Consider the following 24458-nt stretch of genomic DNA (forward strand, 5'->3'; position numbering starts at 1 on the left):
AAGGTGTCCAAGCCATGACTTTGAGAACCCTGGCGTCCGGGCGGCAATAGGTGCCTCAGGCCGGTGAGATTCTAAGTGAGGAGGATGTGTGAGGAGAGGCCCTGGACAGAGCTGGGGGGCCACGTCCCCCGACCCCCAAAGCTGAGATAAGAGGAGGAGACCGCTACGGGGCGGGGCAGGAGCATTTAGAGAGTGGGCAAGGGGGTGTTTCCAGAGGGGGAGGTTTGTAGTGTCCCATGGTCCACACTGCTATGAGGTTGAGGCCAGGTGCGAACGTTGTGTCAGCTTCCCTGGACTCTGGCGGCTGGCAGAGATCAAGCCGGGGTCGTAACGAATGGGGAGTTCCGGACCTAAGACCACGCATGATGGTGACCCAGGGAGGCAGCGGGCGAGGCTGGATGGGGCAGGGCAATTGTCCTGGCTGGACTCGGCCTCCCTCTATTCTGGGGGGCTCTGGAACATGAGCTGCCCCCAAATTAGCTCCACCTGAGGCAAAGGGGCTGGCTTCTGGCCATCACTCACTAGCAATGCCTGCCCCAGAAGGAGTGGAGCTTCCTGAGCAGCGTGGCTCCCCTGCAGAGGGGCAGCAGGGAGGGGTGACCCAGCACACAGTGCCCACCTCAGCTTCTGAGGTCACGAAGGAGTGACCGCAGAGCTGACCGTTGAGGCCCCCACCTGCCTGGGCTCCGGGACAGGTATGCACCTAATGCAGATGGCCCACCTGTCTACGAGCCGAGCGTGGGCAGGGGCCTCACCCACGATTTGTCCCTGCTGCTGCCCGGCCCCGTGGCGGCTGGGTTGCAAATTTCTGGAGCAATCCCTGTGTGTGGGCGCAGGACAGAGTAGAAGCGTTCCAGCCAACACTTATTCAGCGGCTTGCTTTTCCTTAACCTTCCAGTTGCCCATTGCTGCAGGATAAATGACCCTAAAGCTTCATGGCAAACACGGTGATCCGTCTCGCTCGTGAATCTGCGCAGTCGGTGCTGCCAGTCGCCTGCTGTCCCACACTCGGGGCTGCTGAGTGAACCGGTGAGCCCGGGGCGGGGGGCACGGGACCTGCCACCTTTTGTGACCTAGCCGTGGAGATCCTGTAGTGCTACAAAAGCCACCCGAACTCAGTGAAAGGGAATGCGGATTTCACCTCTTGATCTGCCTTTCGAGGGAGGGGTGGGGACGTTCTGGAAGCGTGTGGGAACAGAAATGTTGCTGTGGTCGGTTTTGCAAAACACATAGTCAGTGGCCACAACTCACAGTTCGCTGATCACCTGGCCTGTGCAGGGGGGAGGGATGGGGAGACAAGGTGGTCCTTGCCATCGGTAGCCTGAAAAATGGTTTAAGCTCTGTTCCCACGGGGTCTCCTTCAATCAGAAAAGGGGCCGAGTCCTGGGTCCCATTTACCAGAGTTGGAGGCTGAGGCCACGAGAGTGAGGTCATCGGCCGGCCACCATTCTGGGCTGGGAATGTGACTCCTTCCTCCTGCTCCCAGAGGGGTTCCTCTTGCAAGCAACAATCCCCTTGGAGGGGAGAGGGGTGCCCAGCGGGTGCTTGGCGAACAGTGACAGGACGGCCTTCGCAGGCGTGTGTGGGTTCTGGGTGGACCGACGGCAGGTGGCAGAGGTGGTGGAGGGTGTGGGTTCTGGAGTACGCCCCTTGCCGGTAGGGTGACCCTTCACTCCTCTGGGCCTCGACTTCCCCATCTGCCAAAATCGGGGTAGTGATGTGCCTTCCTCGGAGGCACATAAGACCTTGCAGGGCTCACACATGTCCGCCGTTTCCATCATCACCGTCACGACTACCTGCCCAGCCGGACTCTTCCTTCGACAGCTGGGGAACCCGTGGCCAGGAACTGGCTGGGTGGGGCACTTGTGGACAGCAGGGCCTCCCGGGTCTCAGGGTTGTGAGTCCAGGGCGCCTCGCTGAGCAGCGGAGGCAGGAGCGGAGAAGCATTTCAGCGGACATGGAGGGGAGGGAGGGGGGCACACACACCGGGTCGGCCTCGAGCACAGACTTTATTACTGCCGAGGAGAGGGGCCTTTGTGGGGGTGGGGGGACGGGGTGCCCGCTCCCTGGGGCCCTCGGCCTCCTCTCCAAAGGGGCTGGGGTACGATTCCAGCTTGGAAGGCGGGCGTGGGGAGGGCTCCCCGCACTGCCCGCTGCATGCAGGGACACTCCAGTTCCGGCCTGAGACCTGCACTCCGCCAGGGAGCAGGGGGCTACTACCTTGTGGTGCCTCCAGCCGCCCAGGGGGAGGAGGCAGGGAAGGCGTGTGGGCGCTCAGCCCACCGGCTTGACCTTGGCTATGAAGAGGGCGGCAGCCTTCTCCAGGAACTCCTCCCGGGTCATGGGGGAGCTGGGCCGCCGAGCCACCAGGGCGCGGTCCATGGCCAGCGCCAGGCTGTCGGGGCCCAGGCGCGAGCCAGCCTCCAGGAAGCAGGCAGGCACAGCAGCCCCGGCGCTGGCCTGCAGGGCCCCCTCCAGGGTGTCCAGCACGGCCTGGCCCACGCGGCGGTCGGCCACAGCCAGCGTGGGGTCCTCCAGGAGCTGGTAGAGGGCGCCGGCCCGCGCCACGAACTCCAGTAGCACGAAGCAGGTGAGCATCCCGGCGCGGAAGACGTCCAGCGGCACGGCCTCATGGTCCCGGCACTGGATCTTGTGCAGCAGGGGAGCGACGACCTCCTCGGGGGCTTCCCCGTCCCGGCAGATGCGCTTGAGCAGCTCGCTGTAGGTGCGCCCGTCCAGCCCCGGCTTCTTCTTGCGCCCACTGGCACTCAGGCACTCGTAGGCCACGCCGACGTTGTTGTTGAAGGCCGTCCTGCGGGAGGATAGGCGTGTTGGGCCAGCTGAGCAGAGTCCAGCACAGCCCCGGGACCCCTCCCCTGTCCCCACCTATCTTCCTCCAACAAACCAGGCCTGGGGGAGCCCCAGGGCCTTTGCACGGACTATGTGCTTTGCCTGGAGTGCCCTTCCCCCACAGGCCCTCCAGCTCCTGAGTTTTTACTGAGATGTCACCTTTCCTGTGGGGACCTCCCCTGCCTCCTCTATTTTTCTCCACGGCAGTTACCACCATCCGACTTAGTGTAAGATGTCCTTTCGGAATGTCGGCCCAGGAACCCTAGTGCCTAGAGCACTGCTTGGCGTATGGCAGGGGCTCTAGAAATGTCTGCTAAGTCAACCAACGGGCACTGCCCCACAGGGACCGCCCGACAATCACATTTACGCTTACGGGGTGGTCACTCTTGGCCAAAAGCTGAGCCCAGCGTTTAATACGGATTAGCTTATTTCATTCTGTCACAGTCCCATGGGCCAAAAGTAGGCAAACTACACCAGGGGGTCAAGTCTGCCCCAGCCCCGCACCCCTCCCCCCGTCTATTTTGTAAATAAAGCTTTATTGGCACAAGGCCTCGTGCATCCATTGACATGTTGCTTGTGGTCGCTGCAAAGGCAGAGCTGAATGGCTACAACAGCGACTGGGGCACAAAAGCGCCGGCACAGGAGGGGGCTGACCCTGCTGTGAGCTGTCAGGCGCAAGGTGGGCATGGCTCAGGTTCCACTGCACGGCCTGGCCGTGCAGGGGGCTTCACGAGCTGATTGGGGAGCACGGCGGCTACGTGCGGGTTGCAGGGTGAGCCTGGGTGGCTGGTTCACCCCATGTCTCACTCCCTCACTGGACTGGCAGCCTAGGGCCTGGCCGGTGGCCCAGCGCTACCGTGGCTGGTGGCCCGTTAGCATTTCCACCGTGACCAATAGGTATTGAGGCTCGGTGCAGGCTCACGGTCAGGCCAAGGATCCCAGAGAGGAGGGGGCCGGGCGACTGTGAGGCTTACACTCCTCCTCTGTCCGCTCCGCTCCGCTCCAGGTGAGGGAAGGTACGCGGAGGCTCCACTCACCTCCCGTGTGACCTGGGCACGTTGTCTCACCTTTCTATGGGCCAGCGAGCAATGGACCCCAGCAAATGCTGGCCCATAAGCAGCGGGTGCTTAGTGGAGGCTGGGCTGGCGCACGGCCGGTGCTCAGTACATGCTGGTCAATACGTGGCCGCCACTGCGGTCATCACTGCTGCCCGGTGTGGGGCTTGTGGGCGGATGTGCTGACCCAGCGAGCTCTGTGGATCGGAGCCCCACGACAGAGGAGGAAACCGAGGCCCAGAGGCTGCAGAAGTGTAGCCTGGGGGGTCTCTCTGCCAGCTGGGACTCGCTTCTCCATCGGTCGGGCTACAAACCCCTTTCTCTTCTCACTCGTTGGCCCCTTGCCATTGCTGGAGCCAGCGGTCGGTGAGACTGCCCCGGGGAGCGCTGGGGTGGCGTTTAGTGCTCACTCCTTTACCACGACTGCCACCCACGTGAGCCAATGCCTCAAACCAGCCCTGTGCAGGACTTGGGTTTTGTTTTTAAACATTTGCTTATTTTTGAGAGAGAGAGAGAGAGAGAGAGAGAGAGAGAGAGAGAGGAAGCACGAAAGTAGGGGAGGTGCAGAAAGAGGGACACAGAATTGGAAGCAGGCTCCGCGATGTGAGCGCAGAACCCGACGTGGGGCTCCAACTCACGAAACGTGAGATCACGAGCTGAGCTGAAATGAGCCGAAATCAAGAGTTGGCCGCTTACCCGACCGAGCCACACAGGGGCCCCTGCAGGAGCCCGAAACATTAACTCCCTCCACCGGGAGGAGGAAAGAACGTGGGGGAGGTCCACTGTGAACAGACTCGGCCGTCACTGGCGCCCCAGCAGCTACGTGTCGCTGCGTAACAAACTGCCCTGAGCCCAGCGGCCTGAAATGGCAGCAAATGTTCATGGCCTGTTTCTGCGGGTCGGGGACTCGGCAGTGGCTCAGGGTCTCTCGCGAGGCTGCCGTCAGGGTCCCCTGAAGGCTCACACGCCGGCCCCCTGGCGCCCAGGCCCGTGGCATCTCCAGAGCCACCGTGCACGCTCCCCACGTGGCAGCCACCCCATCTGACATGCGGGCGCTCTGAAGGCCCGCCACGCCCCTCAAGTGAGAGGAGCCACAGGACGTGGCTCCACCACCGACAGGTGAGCGGAGCCACGCGCAGTCCTCTCTCGAGCCAGCTTTGGGAGTGACTGTGGTGTCCCCACGGTCCGCTCCCCGCTGCCGTACTTGGGGAAACCGAGCAAGAGTCCGTGAGCACAGCCCCTCGCGGCCACGGCCTCGTGGTGTGAGAAGCAGTCCTTCGTGTCAGGGCTGTTTGTTACTGCCGCGTGACACGGCTTGTCTCGACCGACACCGACGTGGCCCAAGACTCATCTTTTCCAGCCACCGATTCTCTTGAGCGAATTCGCTCCTCCCTAGAGATGGAGACAGCCTGGTGCGAGAAACCCCAGGAGCCGGTTGGGTCCCCTGTTCACCGAGCTCCTGAGCCCCCCACCCTGCGGGTCTGGACCATGAGGGTCCTAATGCCTGTGTTGCAGGATAGAGGGATGGAATTCATGCCAAGGACTTAAAACAGCGCCCCACACGTGGGAGGGTCTCCTGCGCTCTGAGCCGCGTCCAGGGCCACGGTCCAGTGGGCTGTCCGGATGCCGTCCGCCTCGCGGGGCAGGGAGACACGCAAAGAGGTAATCACAGTCCCAGGCAGGGTGCTGAGGAAGGAGACACCTGGCCTCCAGGGCACTGGCCTCAAGTCAGCCCCTCACCCACACCGCATGCGGGGCCACCTGGCTCTGGCCACGTCACGCTAAAGAGCGCGAGCGTTTGTTTTAAAGATACGTGTACGTGCATGTATCTCCAGAATGAGACGTGAAAACGTTTCGCTTTAGACCAGAGGTTCTCAATGGGGGTGAGATCTGGGGACACTGCTGGTCGTTACCACCGGGTGGGTGGAGGCCAGAGGTGCTACTCGGCCCCCGGCAGGGCCTGGGATGGCCCCACTCAGAGTGAGCTAAGGAACCGAGCTTGGTGGTGCCTTCTGAGCGTTTTCCTGGGTCATGGGGGCGCGAGGTGGCGCTCTTCGTGTGGCGGTACAGTGGCTCAGAGGCCCCGGGGGCCACAACACCCAGCTCGGGCTCCGGCTCTTCCCCTCAGTGGCCACACGGCCCTCGGCAGGTCTCATAAAGCTTGTTTTGTGCTCTCGGGGACTTGGGGCTGGCAGGGGGGTGGCCGACTGCACACCACTGCCACCGTCACCAATCCCGGGGGGCCAGCGCTTCTGATTTTGCAAGACGTAGGACAAGGGGAGTTTGGATGGCTTCTTCCCAAACCTTTCATGCCGATGACAGCCCCAACCCGGCCCAGTCAGCCCCTCCGCATCAGGGCGAAGCTGCCCGGCTTCAGCGGGCGCCCCTGGTTTCCGCCCGGGGACTTGCCTGGCCTGGCTTCTGCCTTTGGCCCGTCAGGCAAGGTTCAGGGCTCCTGACTGCACTGTCTTCTGAGTTAGCCACTGGCTCCATCTCTGGGGGGCCCAGGTGAGCCCCGATGCCAGCGGCAGACATGCCCTCGTTCACTGCACCCTCGGTGGCCCTGCCGTTCCAAACTGCCTCCAGCCAACGGCTCCCATGCCCCTGCACTGCAGTAAACAGAGTCCCCCCCAAACTGCACATCTATCCAGAACCTGTGACTGGCCTTATTTGGAAATACAGTCTTTGCTGAGGGAACTAGTTCAGGATGTGGAGATGAGATGAGGTGGCCCTACATCAAATGTCCTCAGATGAGAAACAAGAGGACAGAGAGACACAGAAGGAGGGAGGCTTACCCTGGAGGGAGGAGGGCCGCCTGGAGACCCCCGAGCTGGGGAGGCAGGAAGGACCCTCTCCCCTGGAGCCTCCAGAGGGAGCATGGCCCCGGGACACTGACACCTTGATCTCAGACTCTCAGCCTCCAAAACTGTGAGAGAATAAGTTTTTGTGTGTATTTCTCTTTTTTAAAGATTTTATGTTTAAGTAATCTCTTACACCCAACGTGGGGCTCGAACTTACAACTCTGAGATCAAGAGTCGTGTGCTCTACCTACTGAGCCAGCCAGGTGCCCCAGATACCTGTTGCCTTAAGCCACCAAGTTTGTGGTAATTTGCCACAGCACCCACGGGAAAGGAATAGGGCCCTCCTGGCCTTAAATCCAACAGACGCTTTGCAGCCCTCGACTACGGGCCACCGGACGGGCACAGGACTGCCCCCAGTCCACAAAGTGCCTCCGTGTGAATTAGGAAAAAGCTCTGCAAAAAGCCATTTCTAAAAATATCCTCGTTTGTGGCTGCCTGTAGGCGAGTGCTTCATGCAGTGCTTGACCCGCACCACTGTACATGGTGGCCCCTTTCCTCCCTGCAAGATGCCCCAGGATGCCATTCTCTGCTGGTTCCCGCCTGCATGTCTGGTTGGCCTGATCATGCTTTTTTGCGGGCTCTCTGAGGCTGGGCCTCCTCAGGGGTGGGTCCTGAGCTCTTCTTGGTTCTCCTGAAGCCTTCACACCCCTCCCAGCTGACGACCTCCTGTCCCAGTTGCAGACCTACCTGTCTACTCTCCAGCTGCAAGGTTCTCCCAGAGCCTGACTCAGAGTCCTGGAGCAACACTGCACGCTTTCCCCAAACCAATGACCTCCCATCTCAGTGGGTGGCCCCAGGGTCTACCTGGGACTCCCTTCCCACCCCAGCCCCTGCAGACCTTCAGACACATGCATGCTCTTCTCAGATGCCCACCCTCCACACCCCTTCCCACACCTGCGACCTCTCCCCAGCTTCTCTGTGCTGTCCTATGGCCTGTACCCATGACTCTCTTGGGAGGCTGCCCAAAGGCGGGCACGTGCTTGAAACGTGCGGGGACCCCCTGGTGATCAGGCTGGAACACTCCCTTGCTTGGCTTCCGCTCCCTTCCTTGGTTCTTCTGGAAGCACCCCTTATAAAACTACCTACCCACAGATGCTTGCCTCAGGCTCTGCTTCTAGGGGCCTCTCTCCAGGGGTCTCAACCAAGACCTAGCCATCCACATCCAGTCATGACCTGGTCTGGTGGACGGTGCATGTCAGAAAGCTTCTCCTCAACCCCCCTGATGTGGACCATTCATTCAATCCATGGTCCTCAACCACCTTCCTTGGGCTCAGAGCGGTTGGGGGCGGGGCCGTGCTCCATTGGGTGGCCATGTCCTCCACCCCACCAGGCCTCAGCCACCAGAAGGCTAAGCAGCCTGTGGGTCCCACACTGCAGCTCTACAGCCTCCAGGCCAGTGCACCCGCCGGCTTCGTGCCTGCAGCACCTCTCCCTGTGCCTAAAGCAGGCCTCTTTCTGGACACCACTCCTGCCCCATGGGAGCTACCTCCTAGAGTAGGGGTCTTGGGTGACTCCACCGCCCAGCCCTGTAAATATCCATTTTCTGGCCTAACGGATGGGGATGCAACGACGCTAGTAACAACACATCTAGGAAAAAACCTAGCTTGTTAGGACCTGGCTCGGAGGTCTCGCTCCGTGAATTTGGGTGAAGTCCTCTCTGAGCTTTGTGATTTTTTAAAAGCGGCGTGGGCTTCGAGGGGGAACTCAGCACCTGCAGAAAGTCATCACAACACACGAAGACGGCCAGAACTACAGGCGCCAGCCCCCCCACCCCCACCCCCACCCCCACCCCCCCGCCGGGAGGCTTGCGCACCACAGTGCCCAGCACGCCCGCGGGCAGCGAGCTGGGGCTGCAGGTCCGCAGCGGCGCCGCCCCGGCCCCGCCCCGCACCTCTGGGAGTGGTGAGCCAGGCGAAGGTGCCACAGCGCGCGGCCCAGGCGCTGCTGCTGCAACAGGAGCTGGCCCGGGGGCTCCCCGGCGCCGCCGTTTGCAGGCGAGCGCAGGCCCATGTTCTCGAAGTAGTGCGCCAGGAAGGCGATCGGCTCCTCGGGCCGCGCCTCCAGCACCTTCAGCAGAGCCGCGCGCAGCATCTCCGTCACGCCGACCTGCCGCAGGAAGTCCTCCTCACTCTCGGTCGCTGCAGCTGCCCGGGACACCGCCGGCCGGCCGCTGTCGGGGAAACTGGCCGCCGGAGCCACGGCCGGCCGCCGCTTCTCCACTGCCGCCATCTTCGCTGAGGGCAGCGGGACCGGAAGCGCCGCCGTATTCCACAGTGCGCTGGCGCCTCGGGGCGGCCATCTTGGTTAAGGGCAGAGCCCGCCCGGATCCCCCCGGAAGACTCTGGCAAATAACTGGAGCAGTCCACTTCCCGCCCCCTTGGGTTTTAATTGGCACTTTCCCTCCGGGTTCCTCTTCACGTGGGTTGGACAGTTTTCCAGGCTTCGGTCCGGAACCTGAGTTTTACCAGACTCCAAAATGGCTCTCTAGGAAAGGACATGGTTTCTGGCCTGAAGCCGGATTGTTTGCCATCTTGGTAGTGGGCGAGTCCTTCATTAGCATGGTCCCCTAGCAACCGGTTTCCTTGGTTATCAGCGATGCCGGGCGGAGCGTGCGGGCGATTGTTCCAACTCCAGGACAGAGCGCCGCCCCCGCCCTGTTTTCTGATTTTCCGCTGAGTCTGTGCTCAGCCTGGCCTTCAGCCTAGTCCAATCTCCGTCTGAGTTGCAGGCTCACCCGGTGGGGCGAGGTCTCCTCTCCCCCGCCAACCACCCACCAGGATGAATTGGGGGATCTGCTCTGAGCTCCCACAGCTCCCCGAATGAGTGGACCAACCAAGGCCCCCATTTCCCCGTCCCATGCTGTTACCTTGTTTCACCACCAGAGGGCTCTCTCACACCACAGCCTCTGAAGCTCTGAACTCTCCGGTAGCTCCCCAGTGCCCGCAGGCGGAATCCTCAGCATCTACAGCCTTTCACCTGCTCATCTGATTTCCAGCTCTCCCCAACCCCACCCGACTGACTTAGCCCCCAAGCCACCCCAAGAGAGATAAAATTTCCTTTAACGAGCCACTTCTGTGTCTTTGCTCACACTCCTCCCCATTCCCCCGCCCCCCCCCCACCATGCCTGTCCCCACTTGTTTTGAGGAATCCCAGTTATTCTCAAGTTTCAGTGTCCCACATCCAGGAGAAGCCACAAGCAGTTGTGTTCTCCCACCCGGGCAGAATCCACCCCACGCTCCCTGTTGCGCCCTTTCCCCCAGCCCTGGCCAAGTGGGGGCGGGGTGCCTGTCCATCCCCACCTCTCAGGGGAGCCCCCCCCAGTGCAGAGGGTCGCTGGGGCTGGGTAGGAGATTCTGGCATCCCCGAAACACCACAGACACCACTGAGGTCAGACCACACGCCCTTTATTCCCTAGCTCTGGCCCATTGGGAGGTGGGGCCCCAGGGGTCCCACTGAGGGGAAACTCAGATGCTGGCCATCAGAGTTAGCGGTCGTGGTAGGCTCTCAACCGTGTAGATCCAGAACCCTGCAGATGTCCTCTGTTTGCAACTGAGTGGAAGGCAAGGAAGGCCATTTCAGGCCAGTCCTCCTCAATCCAGTCTGCGTGGGGCAGGGGCCCAGAGGGTCTGCTGGGGTTTGGTGGTCAGCCAGCAGGCCTGCAGCGTCTCCACAGGCGATGGGTGAGGAACGCCAGGAAGAGCAGCCCCAGCACCAAGCTGCCCGGCCACAGGGCTGCGGATGTTGTTGGGGGACCTAGAGAAGGAAGTGTCGGGAGCTCTGAACACCTCTCGGCGGGTTTGGGGGAGAAGCTTAGTAGAATCTGCTAGGGGCCTCCACATTTACTGGGTTCCCTGAAACTTTACAAAGGACTTCACGGTTTAGAATGTCTTTTGAAATGTCCAAAAGCTGCTAGACTATCCAAAGGTTTTGGAGTGAATCTTTTGAAAGGCACATAGGACCCTGTAGTTAGAAACGGGCTGTCCAGTGAGGTGACCGCCCCCCACGCCTGTGTTTGAAATACGGCATGTCTGAATGGGAAGTGAGGTCAGCGTAAAATCCACACCACGTCTTGAGGACTTCGTTTGAAAAAAGGAGAAAAGAATGTAAGATGTCTCATTTATGGTTCTGAATGTGGCTACTAGAAAATTTGAAATGACCTAAGTGGCTGTATTCTATTCTATAGGCTGTTGTAGGCTATAAAGTTTAGAGTTTACAAAGTGCCGTGAAATCTACACAGTCCCTTAGATTTACAGTCCTCGCCCTGCCAGGTAAGCGTGATCTTACATTTGGGAAGCCCACTGGACAGTTTGGGCAATTGAAGCCGGGCGGGACCATTCCTTGTCTAAGGTCTTGATGCAAGGCTTTCCTCCCTCTGAGGCTCCCCCAGCCCCCTCCCTAGCCCCCAGAACTCACAGATTTCAGGGACCAGGTAGAGGCTGGCCATCTGTCCCCCTGGGTCCAGGCGACACTGAAACCAGCCTTCAGGGTTGCACCTGGCCCACAGCACGCTCAGCCGAGCCAGGGCCCCAGCCTCCTGCCTCTCGTAGGCTTCAAGACCCCCGGGGGCCTGGGTCCAGCTCGCTGACATACCGGGGCCACAGGCTGCCTCACACAGTAGCTCCAGACCCCCTGGTGCTGGTGACTGGTGGATCTCAGGGCGACAGGGCCTGGTGGAGCTGTTCCCAGGTGGGGGCCCAGGACTCCTGGGGCTGTGGGTGGAGCTCAGCTCTGGGGTGGCCTTGGGGGAGGTCGTTACAGGGGGCTCCTGGGAGGTCAGCCTATGCAGGACTGGAAAACAGGGGGGTTGTTTTTTCTCCTGCCCCAGGCCCCTTCTCCTGCCTGCCTCTCCATTTAGACCACGGGGTTTGACCCTGTGGCCCCATCCGGTGCCACTTGGGCAAATCGAAGGGTATCCCAGTGGGTAGGAGTGGGGCCAGGCCTGTCTCGGTCCTCTCCCCACTCTGAGTAAGCATCTGAACCTCTGCACCTCAATCTCCTCAGTGGTAAAGGGCGTGAGAGCCACCCATCCTAGGGGTGCCATGGAGAGCAATCAGAGTGTGGGCTTGGTGAGTACTGGCTTTTATAAATTACGGGGCTAGTAGGTGGACAGAGGGGCGGTGCTCCCTGACAAAGTGAAGGGTCCCGGGGCTCTCTGCTCATCCCTTGTGCTGGAGATGGGAGGCTGAGCCCCAGGAGGGGTTTGTACATCTTACCAGAAAGCACCTTTCAGATCCAGTGGCCTCTCTGTGTGCTCTCCCACCACCCTTTCCCTGCACCCCGCCCCTTCCAATCGATCCCCCCCCCCCCGGGAGCTCCCTCGATCTACCCCCACCCCGATGACCCCAAGTGCAGTAACATGAGTTTCAGGGTGCCCTGCGGGAGAAGGGATTTGTGCTTTTTTAATGAGAGCCTGCCAGGGGCTTCATGGGGTGGGCAGGGCCCCTCCCACGTTAGACACGTTGTTAAATTAATAATGTCTGATACGAACTGAGCACCTGCTGTCTTCTTAGCCCCAAGTTAAATGTTTTCATTTGTTCACTCATTCAGCAAGTATTTACTGCGTACCTACCACGTGCCAGGCACCGTGATTTCATCTGTCCTTCCGTCTACCCATCCGCTCATTCGGAATGTATCTGTTGAATACTTACTATGTGTCGGGCACTGTTTTAGCCACTGGGGACGTAGCCGTGAATAAAACATATTCCTATCTCAGCGAAGCCAACAGTAGGGGAGACAGACAACGGGAAGAAAATGAAGAGAAAATCCGGGACGCCAGATATTGATAAAAAGTGTCAAAGAATATACAATAAGAGAAGTCACATGGCTCGTGTGTGTACACATACATGTGTAAGGGACAGTAACGGTGCTTTGACCCTTCAGACAGGTCAGGAAAAGCCTCACTGGGAAGGCAACCCGAGGAAAGTGAGTGATGGAGCAATGGACACAGCTGGGGGAAGAGCATTCCCAGTGGAGGCTGGAGCATGTGTAAAGGTCCTGAGGCAGGACTGCATCTGGCCTGTTGGAGGAGCAGCTGGGAGGCTCATGTGGCTGGAGGAAGAGGGAGGAGGTGACAGCAGGTCATTCAAGGCCCCGTGGATGAAGGAGGATTGGTTGGGTTTTTTTTTTGTTTGTTTTTGTTTTTTTTACCCTGAGGGAGGTAGGAGCCCTGGAGGACTGTGGGCAAAGTAAGACAGGATCTCAGGGGGTCCGACACAGGGTAGGTACTCAATAAATCTGTTGAATGACTGAATAGATGAGTAGGGAACGTCACTCCGGTGGCATTTGATAGCCCCACCTGCTGTGGGAATTGTGACCGGTCCACACCGGGACACAGCAGGTGAGGGGTGGGGCCAGGATTCCAGAAGAGCCCCTGGGCAGCACGCATCAAGGCACATAGGAGCTGGGTGACTTCCCCTACTTCCTGGGGACACCAAGTGCAGGCTGTCCAGACCCCAAAGACTCACCTGGGATGGGCTGGTGGTGGCTCAGCTCCAAGCCAGGCAGCTTCATGGTTGCCTGGCAGTGGAGGGCGGGTGGGGTGGGGGTCCCCAGGGGGGGCAACAGCCAGCGCTCTGTCACTCGGAACAGCAGGTCCTCACCTTGCTGGGGCTCCTCCTCCACATCCCGGCCCAGGGCCTGCACCCCCTCCAGTTCTCGGTCCCCCAGGAGCAGGGACAAGGAGAGGGCCTCGGGACTGACGGGCGTGACATTGTGGGCTGTGCAGGCTACCTCTCGGTCCTGCTGGGCCACCAGGGCTGCTGGGGAGACAGTCAGCTGGGCTGGGAACGCTGCAGAATGGACAGAGGGTTGGGGCCAGGTGGGCTTAGTCCGTAGGTCAGCACTGGGCCCTGAGGAGGAGACTTGAGGGCAGGGCCAAGGGGTGAGTGGGGGCCGCTGGTGCATAGGGTGAGGGGAAGGCCCAGCGGCCACAGCTCGTGTGTCCAGAGTGCAAGATGCTGAAGAGGAGAGCAGAGCAGAGGGTTGGGAGTCAGGAGGGGCGGGGTGGGGGGTGAGGAGAGCAGAGAAGAAGGGGCGGGAGTCAGGTGGGGGGGGGAACAGAGAAGAGCAGAAGGGGCAGGAGTCAGGAGGGGCGGGGTGGGGGGTGAGGAGAGCAGAGCAGAAGGGGCGGGAGTCAGGAGGGGCGGGGTGGGGGGTGAGGAGAGCAGAGCAGAAGGGGCAGGAGTCAGAAGGGGCGGGGTGGGGGGTGAGGAGAGCAGAGCAGAAGGGGCGGGAGTCAGGTGGGGGGGGAACAGAGCAGAGCAGAAGGGGCAGGAGTCAGGAGGGGCGGGGTGGGGGGTGAGGAGAGCAGAGCAGAAGGGGCGGGAGTCAGGAGGGGCGGGGTGGGGGGTGAGGAGAGCAGAGCAGAAGGGGCAGGAGTCAGTTGTGGGGGGGGAACAGAGCAGAGCAGAAGGGGCAGGAGTCAGGAGGGGCGGGGTGGGGGATGAGGAGAGCAGAGCAGAAGGGGCGGGAGTCAGGTGGGGGGGGGACAGAGCAGAGCAGAAGGGGCAGGAGTCAGGAGGGGCGGGGTGGGGGTGAGGAGAGCAGAGCAGAAGGGGCAGGAGTCAGGTGGGGGGGACAGAGCAGAGCAGAAGGGGCGGGAGTCAGGAGGGGCGGGGTGGGGGGTGAGGAGAGCAGAGCAGAAGGGGCGGGAGTCAGGTGGGGGGGGGGCAGAGCAGAAGGGGCGGGAGTCAGGAGGGGCGGGGTGGGGGGTGAGGAGAGCAGAGCAGAAGGGGCAGGAGTCAGGAGGGGCGGGGTGGGGGGTGAGGAGAGCAGAGCAGAAGGGGCGGGAGTCAGGTGGGGGGGGAACAGAGCAGAGCAGAAGGGGCAGGAGTCAGGAGGGGCGGGGTGGGGGGTGAGGAGAGCAGAGCAGAAGGGGCGGGAGTCAGGTGTGGGGGGGGAACAGAGCAGAGCAGAAGGGGCAGGAGTCAGGAGGGGCGGGGTGGGGGGTGAGGAGAGCAGAGCAGAAGGGGCGGGAGTCAGATGTGGGGGGGGGAACAGAGCAGAGCAGAAGGGGCAGGAGTCAGGAGGGGCGGGGTGGGGGGTGAGGAGAGCAGAGCAGAAGGGGCGGGAGTCAGGAGGGGCGGGGTGGGGGGTGAGGAGAGCAGAGCAGAAGGGGCAGGAGTCAGGAGGGGCGGGGTGGGGGGTGAGGAGAGCAGAGCAGAAGGGGCGGGAGTCAGGTGGGGGGGGAACAGAGCAGAGCAGAAGGGGCAGGAGTCAGGAGGGGCGGGGTGGGGGGTGAGGAGAGCAGAGCAGAAGGGGCGGGAGTCAGGTGTGGGGGGGGAACAGAGCAGAGCAGAAGGGGCAGGAGTCAGGAGGGGCGGGGTGGGGGGTGAGGAGAGCAGAGCAGAAGGGTCGGGAATCAGGTGGGGGGGGAACAGAGCAGAGCAGAAGGGGCTGGAGTCAGGAGGGGCGGGGTGGGGGGTGAGGAGAGCAGAGCAGAAGGGGCGGGAGTCAGGAGGGGGGGGACAGAGCCGAGCAGAAGGGGCAGGAGTCAGGAGGGGCGGGGTGGGGGGTGAGGAGAGCAGAGCAGAAGGGTTGGGAGTCAGGAGGGGCGGGGTGGGGGGTGAGGAGAGCAGAGCAGAAGGGGCGGGAGTCAGGTGGGGGGGGGACAGAGCAGAGCAGATGGGGCAGGAGTCTGGAGGGGCGGGGTGGGGATGAGGAGAGCAGAGCAGAAGGGGCAGGAGTCAGATGGGGGGGGAGAACAGAGCAGAGCAGAAGGGGCGGGAGTCAGGAGGGGCGGGGTGGGGGGTGAGGAGAGCAGAGCAGAAGGGGCGGGAGTCAGATGTGGGGGGGGGAACAGAGCAGAGCAGAAGGGGCAGGAGTCAGGAGGGGCGGGGTGGGGGGTGAGGAGAGCAGAGCAGAAGGGGCGGGAGTCAGGAGGGGCGGGGTGGGGGGTGAGGAGAGCAGAGCAGAAGGGGCAGGAGTCAGGAGGGGTGTGGTGGGGGGTGAGGAGAGCAGAGCAGAAGGGGCGGGAGTCAGATGTGGGGGGGGGAACAGAGCAGAGCAGAAGGGGCAGGAGTCAGGAGGGGCGGGGTGGGGGGTGAGGAGAGCAGAGCAGAAGGGGCGGGAGTCAGGAGGGGCGGGGTGGGGGGTGAGGAGAGCAGAGCAGAAGGGGCAGGAGTCAGGAGGGGCGGGGTGGGGGGTGAGGAGAGCAGAGCAGAAGGGGCGGGAGTCAGGTGGGGGGGGAACAGAGCAGAGCAGAAGGGGCAGGAGTCAGGAGGGGCGGGGTGGGGGGTGAGGAGAGCAGAGCAGAAGGGGCGGGAGTCAGGTGTGGGGGGGGAACAGAGCAGAGCAGAAGGGGCAGGAGTCAGGAGGGGCGGGGTGGGGGGTGAGGAGAGCAGAGCAGAAGGGTCGGGAATCAGGTGGGGGGGGAACAGAGCAGAGCAGAAGGGGCTGGAGTCAGGAGGGGCGGGGTGGGGGGTGAGGAGAGCAGAGCAGAAGGGGCGGGAGTCAGGAGGGGGGGGACAGAGCCGAGCAGAAGGGGCAGGAGTCAGGAGGGGCGGGGTGGGGGGTGAGGAGAGCAGAGCAGAAGGGGCGGGAGTCAGGAGGGGCGGGGTGGGGGGTGAGGAGAGCAGAGCAGAAGGGGCAGGAGTCAGGAGGGGCGGGGTGGGGGGTGAGGAGAGCAGAGCAGAAGGGGCGGGAGTCAGGTGGGGGGGGAACAGAGCAGAGCAGAAGGGGCAGGAGTCAGGAGGGGCGGGGTGGGGGGTGAGGAGAGCAGAGCAGAAGGGGCGGGAGTCAGGTGTGGGGGGGGAACAGAGCAGAGCAGAAGGGGCAGGAGTCAGGAGGGGCGGGGTGGGGGGTGAGGAGAGCAGAGCAGAAGGGGCGGGAGTCAGGAGGGGCGGGGTGGGGGGTGAGGAGAGCAGAGCAGAAGGGGCAGGAGTCAGGAGGGGCGGGGTGGGGGGTGAGGAGAGCAGAGCAGAAGGGGCGGGAGTCAGGTGGGGGGGGAACAGAGCAGAGCAGAAGGGGCAGGAGTCAGGAGGGGCGGGGTGGGGGGTGAGGAGAGCAGAGCAGAAGGGGCGGGAGTCAGGTGTGGGGGGGGAACAGAGCAGAGCAGAAGGGGCAGGAGTCAGGAGGGGCGGGGTGGGGGGTGAGGAGAGCAGAGCAGAAGGGTCGGGAATCAGGTGGGGGGGGAACAGAGCAGAGCAGAAGGGGCTGGAGTCAGGAGGGGCGGGGTGGGGGGTGAGGAGAGCAGAGCAGAAGGGGCGGGAGTCAGGAGGGGGGGGACAGAGCCGAGCAGAAGGGGCAGGAGTCAGGAGGGGCGGGGTGGGGGGTGAGGAGAGCAGAGCAGAAGGGGCGGGAGTCAGGTGGGGGGGGAACAGAGCAGAGCAGAAGGGGCAGGAGTCAGGAGGGGCGGGGTGGGGGGTGAGGAGAGCAGAGCAGAAGGGGCGGGAGTCAGATGGGGGGGGAGAACAGAGCAGAGCAGAAGGGGCGGGAGTCAGGAGGGGCGGGGTGGGGGGTGAGGAGAGCAGAGCAGAAGGGGCGGGAGTCAGATGGGGGGGGAGAACAGAGCAGAGCAGAAGGGGCGGGAGTCAGGAGGGGCGGGGTGGGGGGTGAGGAGAGCAGAGCAGAAGGGTCGGGAATCAGGTGGGGGGGGGAACAGAGCAGAGCAGAAGGGGCTGGAGTCAGGAGGGGCGGGGTGGGGGGTGAGGAGAGCAGAGCAGAAGGGGCGGGAGTCAGGAGGGGGGGGACAGAGCCGAGCAGAAGGGGCAGGAGTCAGGAGGGGCGGGGTGGGGGGTGAGGAGAGCAGAGCAGAAGGGGCAGGAGTCAGGAGGGGTGTGGTGGGGGGAGAACAGAGCAGAGCAGAAGGGGCAGGAGTCAGGAGGGGCACTGGGGGGGGGGTGAGGAGGGCGGGAATGGGTTGCTGAGTGACTCAGGCTGAGCTGGGGCAGTCTTTGATCAGGGTGGGGGGGCGGGCTGGGCGATCTGGGAGGACGCCCAGGAAAACGCGGTAGCGGTAGCGGTCGGAGGCAGGGCAGGGCCGCTGGGACGCGGAAAGTGCGAGGGCGGCAGGGGGGGTTGGGAGCTCACCGAACACCAGGAGCTGCACGGTCCGCTGGAAGGTCAGGTCCCCGCAGGAGCCCACGCACACGCGCGGGCCCGCCGCCGACAGGGAGGCGTTGTGCACGGTGAGGACGCTGCGGCCTGCGTCCGACCGCACGGCGCCCAGGCTGGTGTCCAGGCCGCGCCACTGCACCGAGGGCGCCCGGTGGCCGGCGCAGGCCAGCCGGCAGGTGAGCTGCCGCGACCCGCCCAAGGACACCGCCACCACCGGGTCTGGGGGCTCCACCTCCAGGGGCCCACCTGCGGGCAGACGGCGCTCTCAGCCCTGTCCCCCACCCCCACCCCAGCGGCGGACCCCCTTGTCCCCGCCCTAGGGTCCTCAGCGGCCTCCCCGCCGCCCTGCTCGAGTCCTCCCTGTGCCAGCAACTCCCCCCCCCCCCCCCCCCGCCCCGGGCCCCAAACTCGCTCCCCTAACGGGGCCCCTTCCCTTGCTGACCGAGGCCTCGATGGAGGAGCCCCAGGAAGAAGGGGAGCAGGAGGCAGAGGCTCTGGTCCATGCCGGTCCGGCTCTTTCCCCGCCCAACAGGACTGGCTTAAATAGTGGTGACCCGGCTGCTTCCCGCCGCCCCCTCCTCCAGCGAGTCCCTGGGGGTTTCCCGAGGGGGTTTCCCGTCCTGACCCCCGACCCTGGAGGCGACGCGGCTGCCAGAGATGGGGGGGCGGGGGGACCTCGCGGCCGAAATCAGAACAGAGGGAGCGGGAGCGGGAAGGTGTGAGCGCACTCCAGTTTGAGAGACCGGAAGATTGGAGGCTGGAGGCCAGGGAGGGGTGGCAGTTGAGGTCAACCGAATGGAAATCAGAACCAGGCCGGGGAGGCTGAGCGGGGGCGGGGGTGGAGAGTAGCCTTCTTACCTCCGGGAAGTGCAGAGATGGGTGGGTGGGAGGTGGCCTCCTGGCGGCCAGCGTCTCTGGGGTGGGCTCCTGGGGGGGGCGGTTTGTGGGGTGGGGCCTCCTGAAAGAGGGGTCCTTCAGGGTGAGGATTTTGGGGTGGTGGGGGTCTCCTAGGGGTTATGTTCTCGGAGACGGGAGGGTCTCCTGGGGTTGATGGAGCTGAGACAGGTACCGCCGCCGCCTCTGAGCTTGTCTGCCCTCAGGTGAGACAGCTCTGGCCCTTGGGAGTCTGGGACCTCCCTGCTGTGTTCCACACAGGTACTGAGATCCACAGGGAGGCCTGGGAAGGGACTCTGGCCAGGCTCCCCACTCACAGCTGTCATCAGTGAGTCCTGAGAAATCCGTCCACGGTTTCCTCTTGCCTCTCAGCCTGGCCTCGTTTCTTTGTCCTTTGTGGCCATGCGTCACCAGCACCCAGAGTGACACCTCTCTGCGCACGGTGACTCACACCGCAAGGCTGCCTGTGGCATAAAGGGAAGAATCCTCGCTTGCCGGGAGCCTTGCAGGGTCGGGCAGCCTCAGGGCCTTGGCGTGGCTGTGCCCTCGCCCTGTGCCGTCTCTGCCCAAAGGTTGCCTCCTCAGAGTCTTTCCCAAGCAGCTTCAGTTTCCCCGGCAATGAGGTGTCGATGGGCCACTAGCCCTGCGCCTGTGTCCTCTCAGTGTCCCAATTGCCAGAGGCAGCAACCGAGGCACAAGAGCAGGGGCTGGTAGCACAGGGGGGAAACTGAGGCGTCTGTGTGGGCAGAGTCCTGTCTTCCTCGGTCCCATCCCCCTCGAGCCTTGTGCCGGGAAAGCGGCACAGGAAGATGGACTCCAAGGTCCACCCCAGGCGGCCCTCCCCAGGCCGGAGGTGCGGGCCTTTCTCGGGAAGCTGGGCTCTTAACCCGGGCAGGGGGCAGTGGGCCCGGTGAATGGGCCTCTTCCCAGCCCCTGACCCTGCTTCCTGCTTCCGTCCCTGCTGAGGCCTCTTGTAGGGTGTGACCCAGCTCTCTGGGCTATGCCTCCCCACCCATCACCAGTGCTCCATGGGGCTCATAACGCTCTACCTGTGTGGATGACAGACCCTCACGCTCAAGGACACTCACAGCTCTAATCACCGCTGGTATGGGCTGATCAGATTAAGAGGGTTCTGGGCAGAGGTGAGGAGGAGCTGGAACCTGGGGTGGGGGGAGGGGAGCGAGGGGGGGAAGAGGGACAGGACAGGGCCTGGAGAGAGGGTCGAGGTGGACCCTGGGGAGCGGGGGGGAACTCTGGGAGCCCAGGACCGGCACTGGAGGGGACTGAATGGCATTTCGCGCCTGCATCTGGGATATCTGGTCTCATTGTTAGGAGACTGAGCCCATGGAGCCGCCTGGGTGGGGACTGAGGTCCTCCCCTACATCCCCCGCCCCCCCCAACCTGAGCTTCCTGCAGTGCCTGCCTGCAGATCCCCCCCTCCTTCCCGGCATTGTCCCCGCCCAGGATGAAGTCCTCAGTGGCCTTGGCAGGAAACCTCCTTCCCATGGAGGGTCCCAGCCTCCCCCCACCCAAGACTTGTCATCCTGGACTCTACCTTCCTATGATAGCAGTAGTTCTCTGTGGGTGGGTGGGGGGGGTGCTGGTTTCCTCAGAGGGTATCCAGGGGAGACCACTTGCCCAGCCCCCCAGAGATGCCCATTCTCTTCAGGGACACCCTTCCCACCGGAGCTGGGCCAGCTCCACTCATTGGTGCTACTGGTCAGTTGGGGGCTCACAGCTCTTTCTTTGACGTGGGCTGGAGCCATGAGGGCAGGGTCTTCTGGGGTCCTTCATCTAGCTCTGGTGCTGGAGGACCCCAGACCTAGGACATGCCCCCCCTCCTGTGGTCACTCTCTGCTTCTGTGGGTCTCAGCGATGGTGGAGAAGGCTATGGAGGCTGTGAATGATTCTTCAATAAAGACCCACACGGAAGGCTCTGGAGGGCTGGCAAAATTGCCCTGAAGTTGCCTGGCTGAGCTAACCAAGGGAGCATGGCAGGAGGGATGATCCCCAGGGCACCAAGGTTGGGGGCCAGAGCCCCAAGTAAATAATGAACACTGAATGCTCATGAAGGACAACACTGCATGAGTCTCTTTCTGTGAAGCTCAGCCCCAAACTGGTGGTGGCCAGGTAGCTGTCACAGGCAGGGCTGTTAGACCCGGGGGTCTACACCCTCCCTGACCCCTTGGGGCCTGTCTGAGGACCTGAGATTTAAGTTGTCATGAGCATCAAGGGGGCAGAGGCTTTGGGCTGTGATATCTGATTCAGACTGAACGGAGGCACCCAGTGCGGGGTGGGGTTGGGGTAGTCTGCAAAGGCCCCGCAGCTGGGCCCGGTGTCCCTGGGGACTGTGGCGGGTCCCCCCACCAGGGGGACCTCAGGCTGGGGTAGCGCTGAGGGAGTTGAATAGGCAAGGTTGGGGGTGCCCTGAGGATCCTTAGGCCCTGAGGAGCCGGAAGGCACATCTTGGTGACAGCTGATTTTGGGGTGCTGGCTCCATCACCCCGAGGCTGGGGGACCTGAGCAGGAGTTGGTGGGGCCAGGGCTCCCAGAACTGTAACCCCTGGCCTCAGGCCCTGTTGCTAAGTCAGGCTATGCTGTCCTCTAGCAGCGGCTTCTTGCTGATGGGGGCCCCACCCGAAGGGCTGTGGGACACCTTGGGGACCCACCACCAAGCCTGTTGTGGGCACTGGGCTGCAGGGCAGGTGATTGTGCTGGGGGAGGGGGGAGGTCAAAAGGGTGACCAGGAGCTCGAGGAGAACAGAGGAGGTGCTGAAGGGGAAGGGTGGCCCAGGGTGATGCACCAGTGAGAAGACAGTGAGCATCAGAGGTCGATGTGGGTGTCCCTGGAGGCAGGCAGGTAGACATGTGGGACGCAGGAGGGTCAAGGGTTTGTCCAAAGGGTTTGCCATGCTGGTCCGGACTTTGTCTGGGGCCCCGGGCCGCCATTTTGCTCAGCTCCGTGCGGGACAGATGGAAGACAAGCTGTAGTTGGGGTGGGGGGGGGCCCAGCCTCTTGCACAGGCCACGGATGCCGGCAGTCATGTTCTGCACGACGCCTGGGGCCAGAACTGCAGGCGAGTCAGCGCCCCTCCCAGATGCCCCCCAGGGCAGGGGGCAGAACAGGCCCAAAGTGACCCTAGGAGGTACGGGCAGACCAGGGTGGAGTTCTGGGGCCGGTCCTGTCAGTCTAACCAGAGATCTGCCCATCTGTCCGTGTGTCATCCACCACTGTCCATCCATCTATCGCTCCACTCCTTGACCGTCTGTCCATCCATCTGCCCGTCGCCTGTGCATCTACCTGTGCACACGTCCGTCATGTGGACACCCGCTCATTTGTCCTGCCCCGACTGAGTGCCCTCACCATTCTCCCCTCGGGCTGACCGTGCCGACCACAGCAGTCGCGGACTGGGGACCAGCTGTACCTGACGAGGCAGTCACTGCTGTGCCCCAGAAAGATGCAGTGCTGGTGACTCTTTGGCTTTTCGGTGAGGCGGTGAGGCGGTGGGCCATCCTTTCCCCATCCCCATCCGGGCCCATATCCATCCACGCAGATGTGGTGGTAAGTTCACATCGTTCAGAAGGATTTGCCCATGGGTCACCGGGTCCGTGGCTGGGTGATTCCAGCCACGTGCTACATCAGCCTGGCCCAGCAACCACCGGAGGCCGGGCTGGCGAAGTGACAGCTTTGGGCCACACCGTGAACGGAGGCCAGGGCAGCACCGCCAGTGACTTGTCCCTACTGACCACCTGAAATAGAATTCTGAATTAAAGTTTCAACTTACAAGCAGATACTTGACTCAAGTACTAGAAAACTTTTAAGTATGTTTGGAACAACTTGGCTTTGTGAATCTGTTTTTCATCTGCAATCTTGTTAAATCTTATAGATGAAAAACATCCAATGAAAATTAAATGTAAAATGCACGTAAGTGGAAAATACAGAGTAAACTTTGAGGATTTAGTATGAAGAATGTCACACATCCTAATATTTATTATATGTTGAGGGACGCCTGGCTGGCAAGTTGGTTAAGCGTCTGACTTCAGCTCAGATCATGATCTCACGGTCCGTGGGTTCGAGCCCCGCGTCGGGCTCTGTGCGGACGGCTCAGAGCCTGGAGCCTGTTTCGGATTCTGTGTCTCCCTCTCTCTCTGACCCTCCCCCGTTCATGCTCTGTCTCTCTCTGCCTCAAAAATAAATGTTAAAAATTTTTAAAAATATTGATTACATATTGAAACAACTGTACTTTGAATATACTATATATAAAATACATTTTATCTTACATTCTATAAAACTCATTTTATTTATGCTACCTTTTAATTTTTTATTTATCAAAATGTTTATTTTTGAGAGAGAGAGAGGGAGAATGCGAGTGGAGAAGGTGCAGAGAGAGAGGGAGACAGAGGATCCGAAGCAGGCTCCACGCTGACAGCAGAGGGCCTGATTCGAGGCTCGAACTCATGAACCGTGAGATCATAACCTGACCCGAAAGCTGACACTTAACTGACTGAACCACCCAGGTGCCCCTTAAGGTTTAAAAAAAATTTATTTATTTTGGGGGCACCGGGCGGCTCGGTCAGTTAAGTGTCTGACTCTTGCTTTCGGCTCGGGTCATGATCTCCTGGTTCGTGGGCTGGAGCCCTGCACTGACATCGAGGAGGCAGTCATGCCCATCCCTGCATGGGATTCTTTCTTGCCCTCTCTCTGCCTTTCCCCTGCTCAAGTGTGCTCTCCCTCTTTCTCAAGAGAAATAAACTTAAATAAAAAAAAGGCTTATTCATTTTCGAAAGAGAGAGAGTGAGCAGAGGAGGGGCAGAAAGAGAGGGACAGAGCATCAGAGGCAGGCTCCATGCTGACAGCAGAGAGCCTGATGCGGGGCCCAAACTCATGAACTGTGAGATCATGACCTGAGCTTAAGGAAGTCGGACGCTTAACCAACTGAGCCACCCAGGTGCCCCTATGCTACTTTTTAGAAAGTTATGTATTGATTTATTGATTTATAGAGCATGAGCTGGGGAGGGGCAGAGGCAGAGGGAGAGAGAGACTCTTAAGCAGGATCTATGCCCAGCGGAGCCCGCCACACTTGGCCTCAAGAGATCATGACCTGATCTGAAATCAGAGTTGGAGGCTTAACCAAGCTGCCCAGGCGCCCTAAGACTTTTTTTTTTTTTTAATTTTTTTTTCAACGTTTATTTATTTTTGGGACAGAGAGAGACAGAGCATGAACGGGGGAGGGGCAGAGAGAGAGGGAGGCACAGAATCGGAAACAGGCTCCAGGCTCTGAGCCATCAGCCCAGAGCCCGACGCGGGGCTCGAACTCGCGGACCGCAAGATCGTGACCTGGCTGAAGTCGGACGCTTAACCGACTGCGCCACCCAGGCGCCCCAAGACTTTTTTTTAAAGTAATCTTTCCACCAATGTGGGGCTCAAACTCACAACCCTAGAACAAGAAGAGTCGCATGCTCCCCTGACTGAGCCAGCCAGATGCTATTTATGTCCCTTTTTCACTGTGTTTTTTTCAACATGGTTGCTGGAGCATTTAAGTGAGCTGTGTGTTCTAGTGGGCAGGGGGCTCTGTCCTCAGGCTGGGTTTGTGGCCTGTCTTGGGCACAGAATGGAAATGTCCTTTGGTTAGGTGGGTAGCTCCCCTCTCCTCCACCTACCTGCAGGCTAAGACCCGGGAACCCCTGGTGTTTTATCACACTAGGACAGTGGTTCTTACCCTGGTGATCCTGGGCGATATGT

General features: G+C 61.5%; 2 protein-coding genes across 3 annotated transcripts; both read right to left on the reverse strand.

Annotated features, from left to right (window-relative positions):
• Positions 1–1990: 1990 nt before the first annotated feature.
• On the reverse strand, positions 1991–9021 carry TPGS1 (tubulin polyglutamylase complex subunit 1). Its single transcript, XM_047848352.1, has 2 exons — positions 8658–9021; positions 1991–2812 (listed from the first exon to the last, which is right to left on the reverse strand). Exons 1-2 carry the CDS (start codon positions 8993–8995, stop codon positions 2275–2277), a joined length of 876 nt encoding a protein of 291 aa, XP_047704308.1. The 5' UTR covers positions 8996–9021; the 3' UTR covers positions 1991–2274.
• Positions 9022–10154: 1133 nt separating this feature from the next.
• On the reverse strand, positions 10155–18551 carry MADCAM1 (mucosal vascular addressin cell adhesion molecule 1). 2 transcript variants are annotated; one of them, XM_047848391.1, is made up of 5 exons: positions 18264–18551; positions 17795–18067; positions 13366–13554; positions 11180–11554; positions 10155–10519 (listed from the first exon to the last, which is right to left on the reverse strand). In XM_047848391.1, the coding sequence occupies exons 1-5, from the start codon at positions 18322–18324 to the stop codon at positions 10410–10412; spliced, it is 1008 nt and encodes a 335-aa protein (XP_047704347.1). In that variant the 5' UTR covers positions 18325–18551; the 3' UTR covers positions 10155–10409. The 2 variants fall into 2 exon arrangements, with proteins under 2 accessions (XP_047704347.1, XP_047704346.1); XM_047848390.1 differs by having other exon boundaries at positions 13231–13554; positions 18264–18546.
• Positions 18552–24458: the final 5907 nt, after the last annotated feature.

Source organism: Prionailurus viverrinus, unplaced genomic scaffold (genome assembly GCF_022837055.1).
Source record: "Prionailurus viverrinus isolate Anna unplaced genomic scaffold, UM_Priviv_1.0 scaffold_60, whole genome shotgun sequence".
Classification (NCBI taxonomy): domain Eukaryota; kingdom Metazoa; phylum Chordata; class Mammalia; order Carnivora; family Felidae; genus Prionailurus; species Prionailurus viverrinus.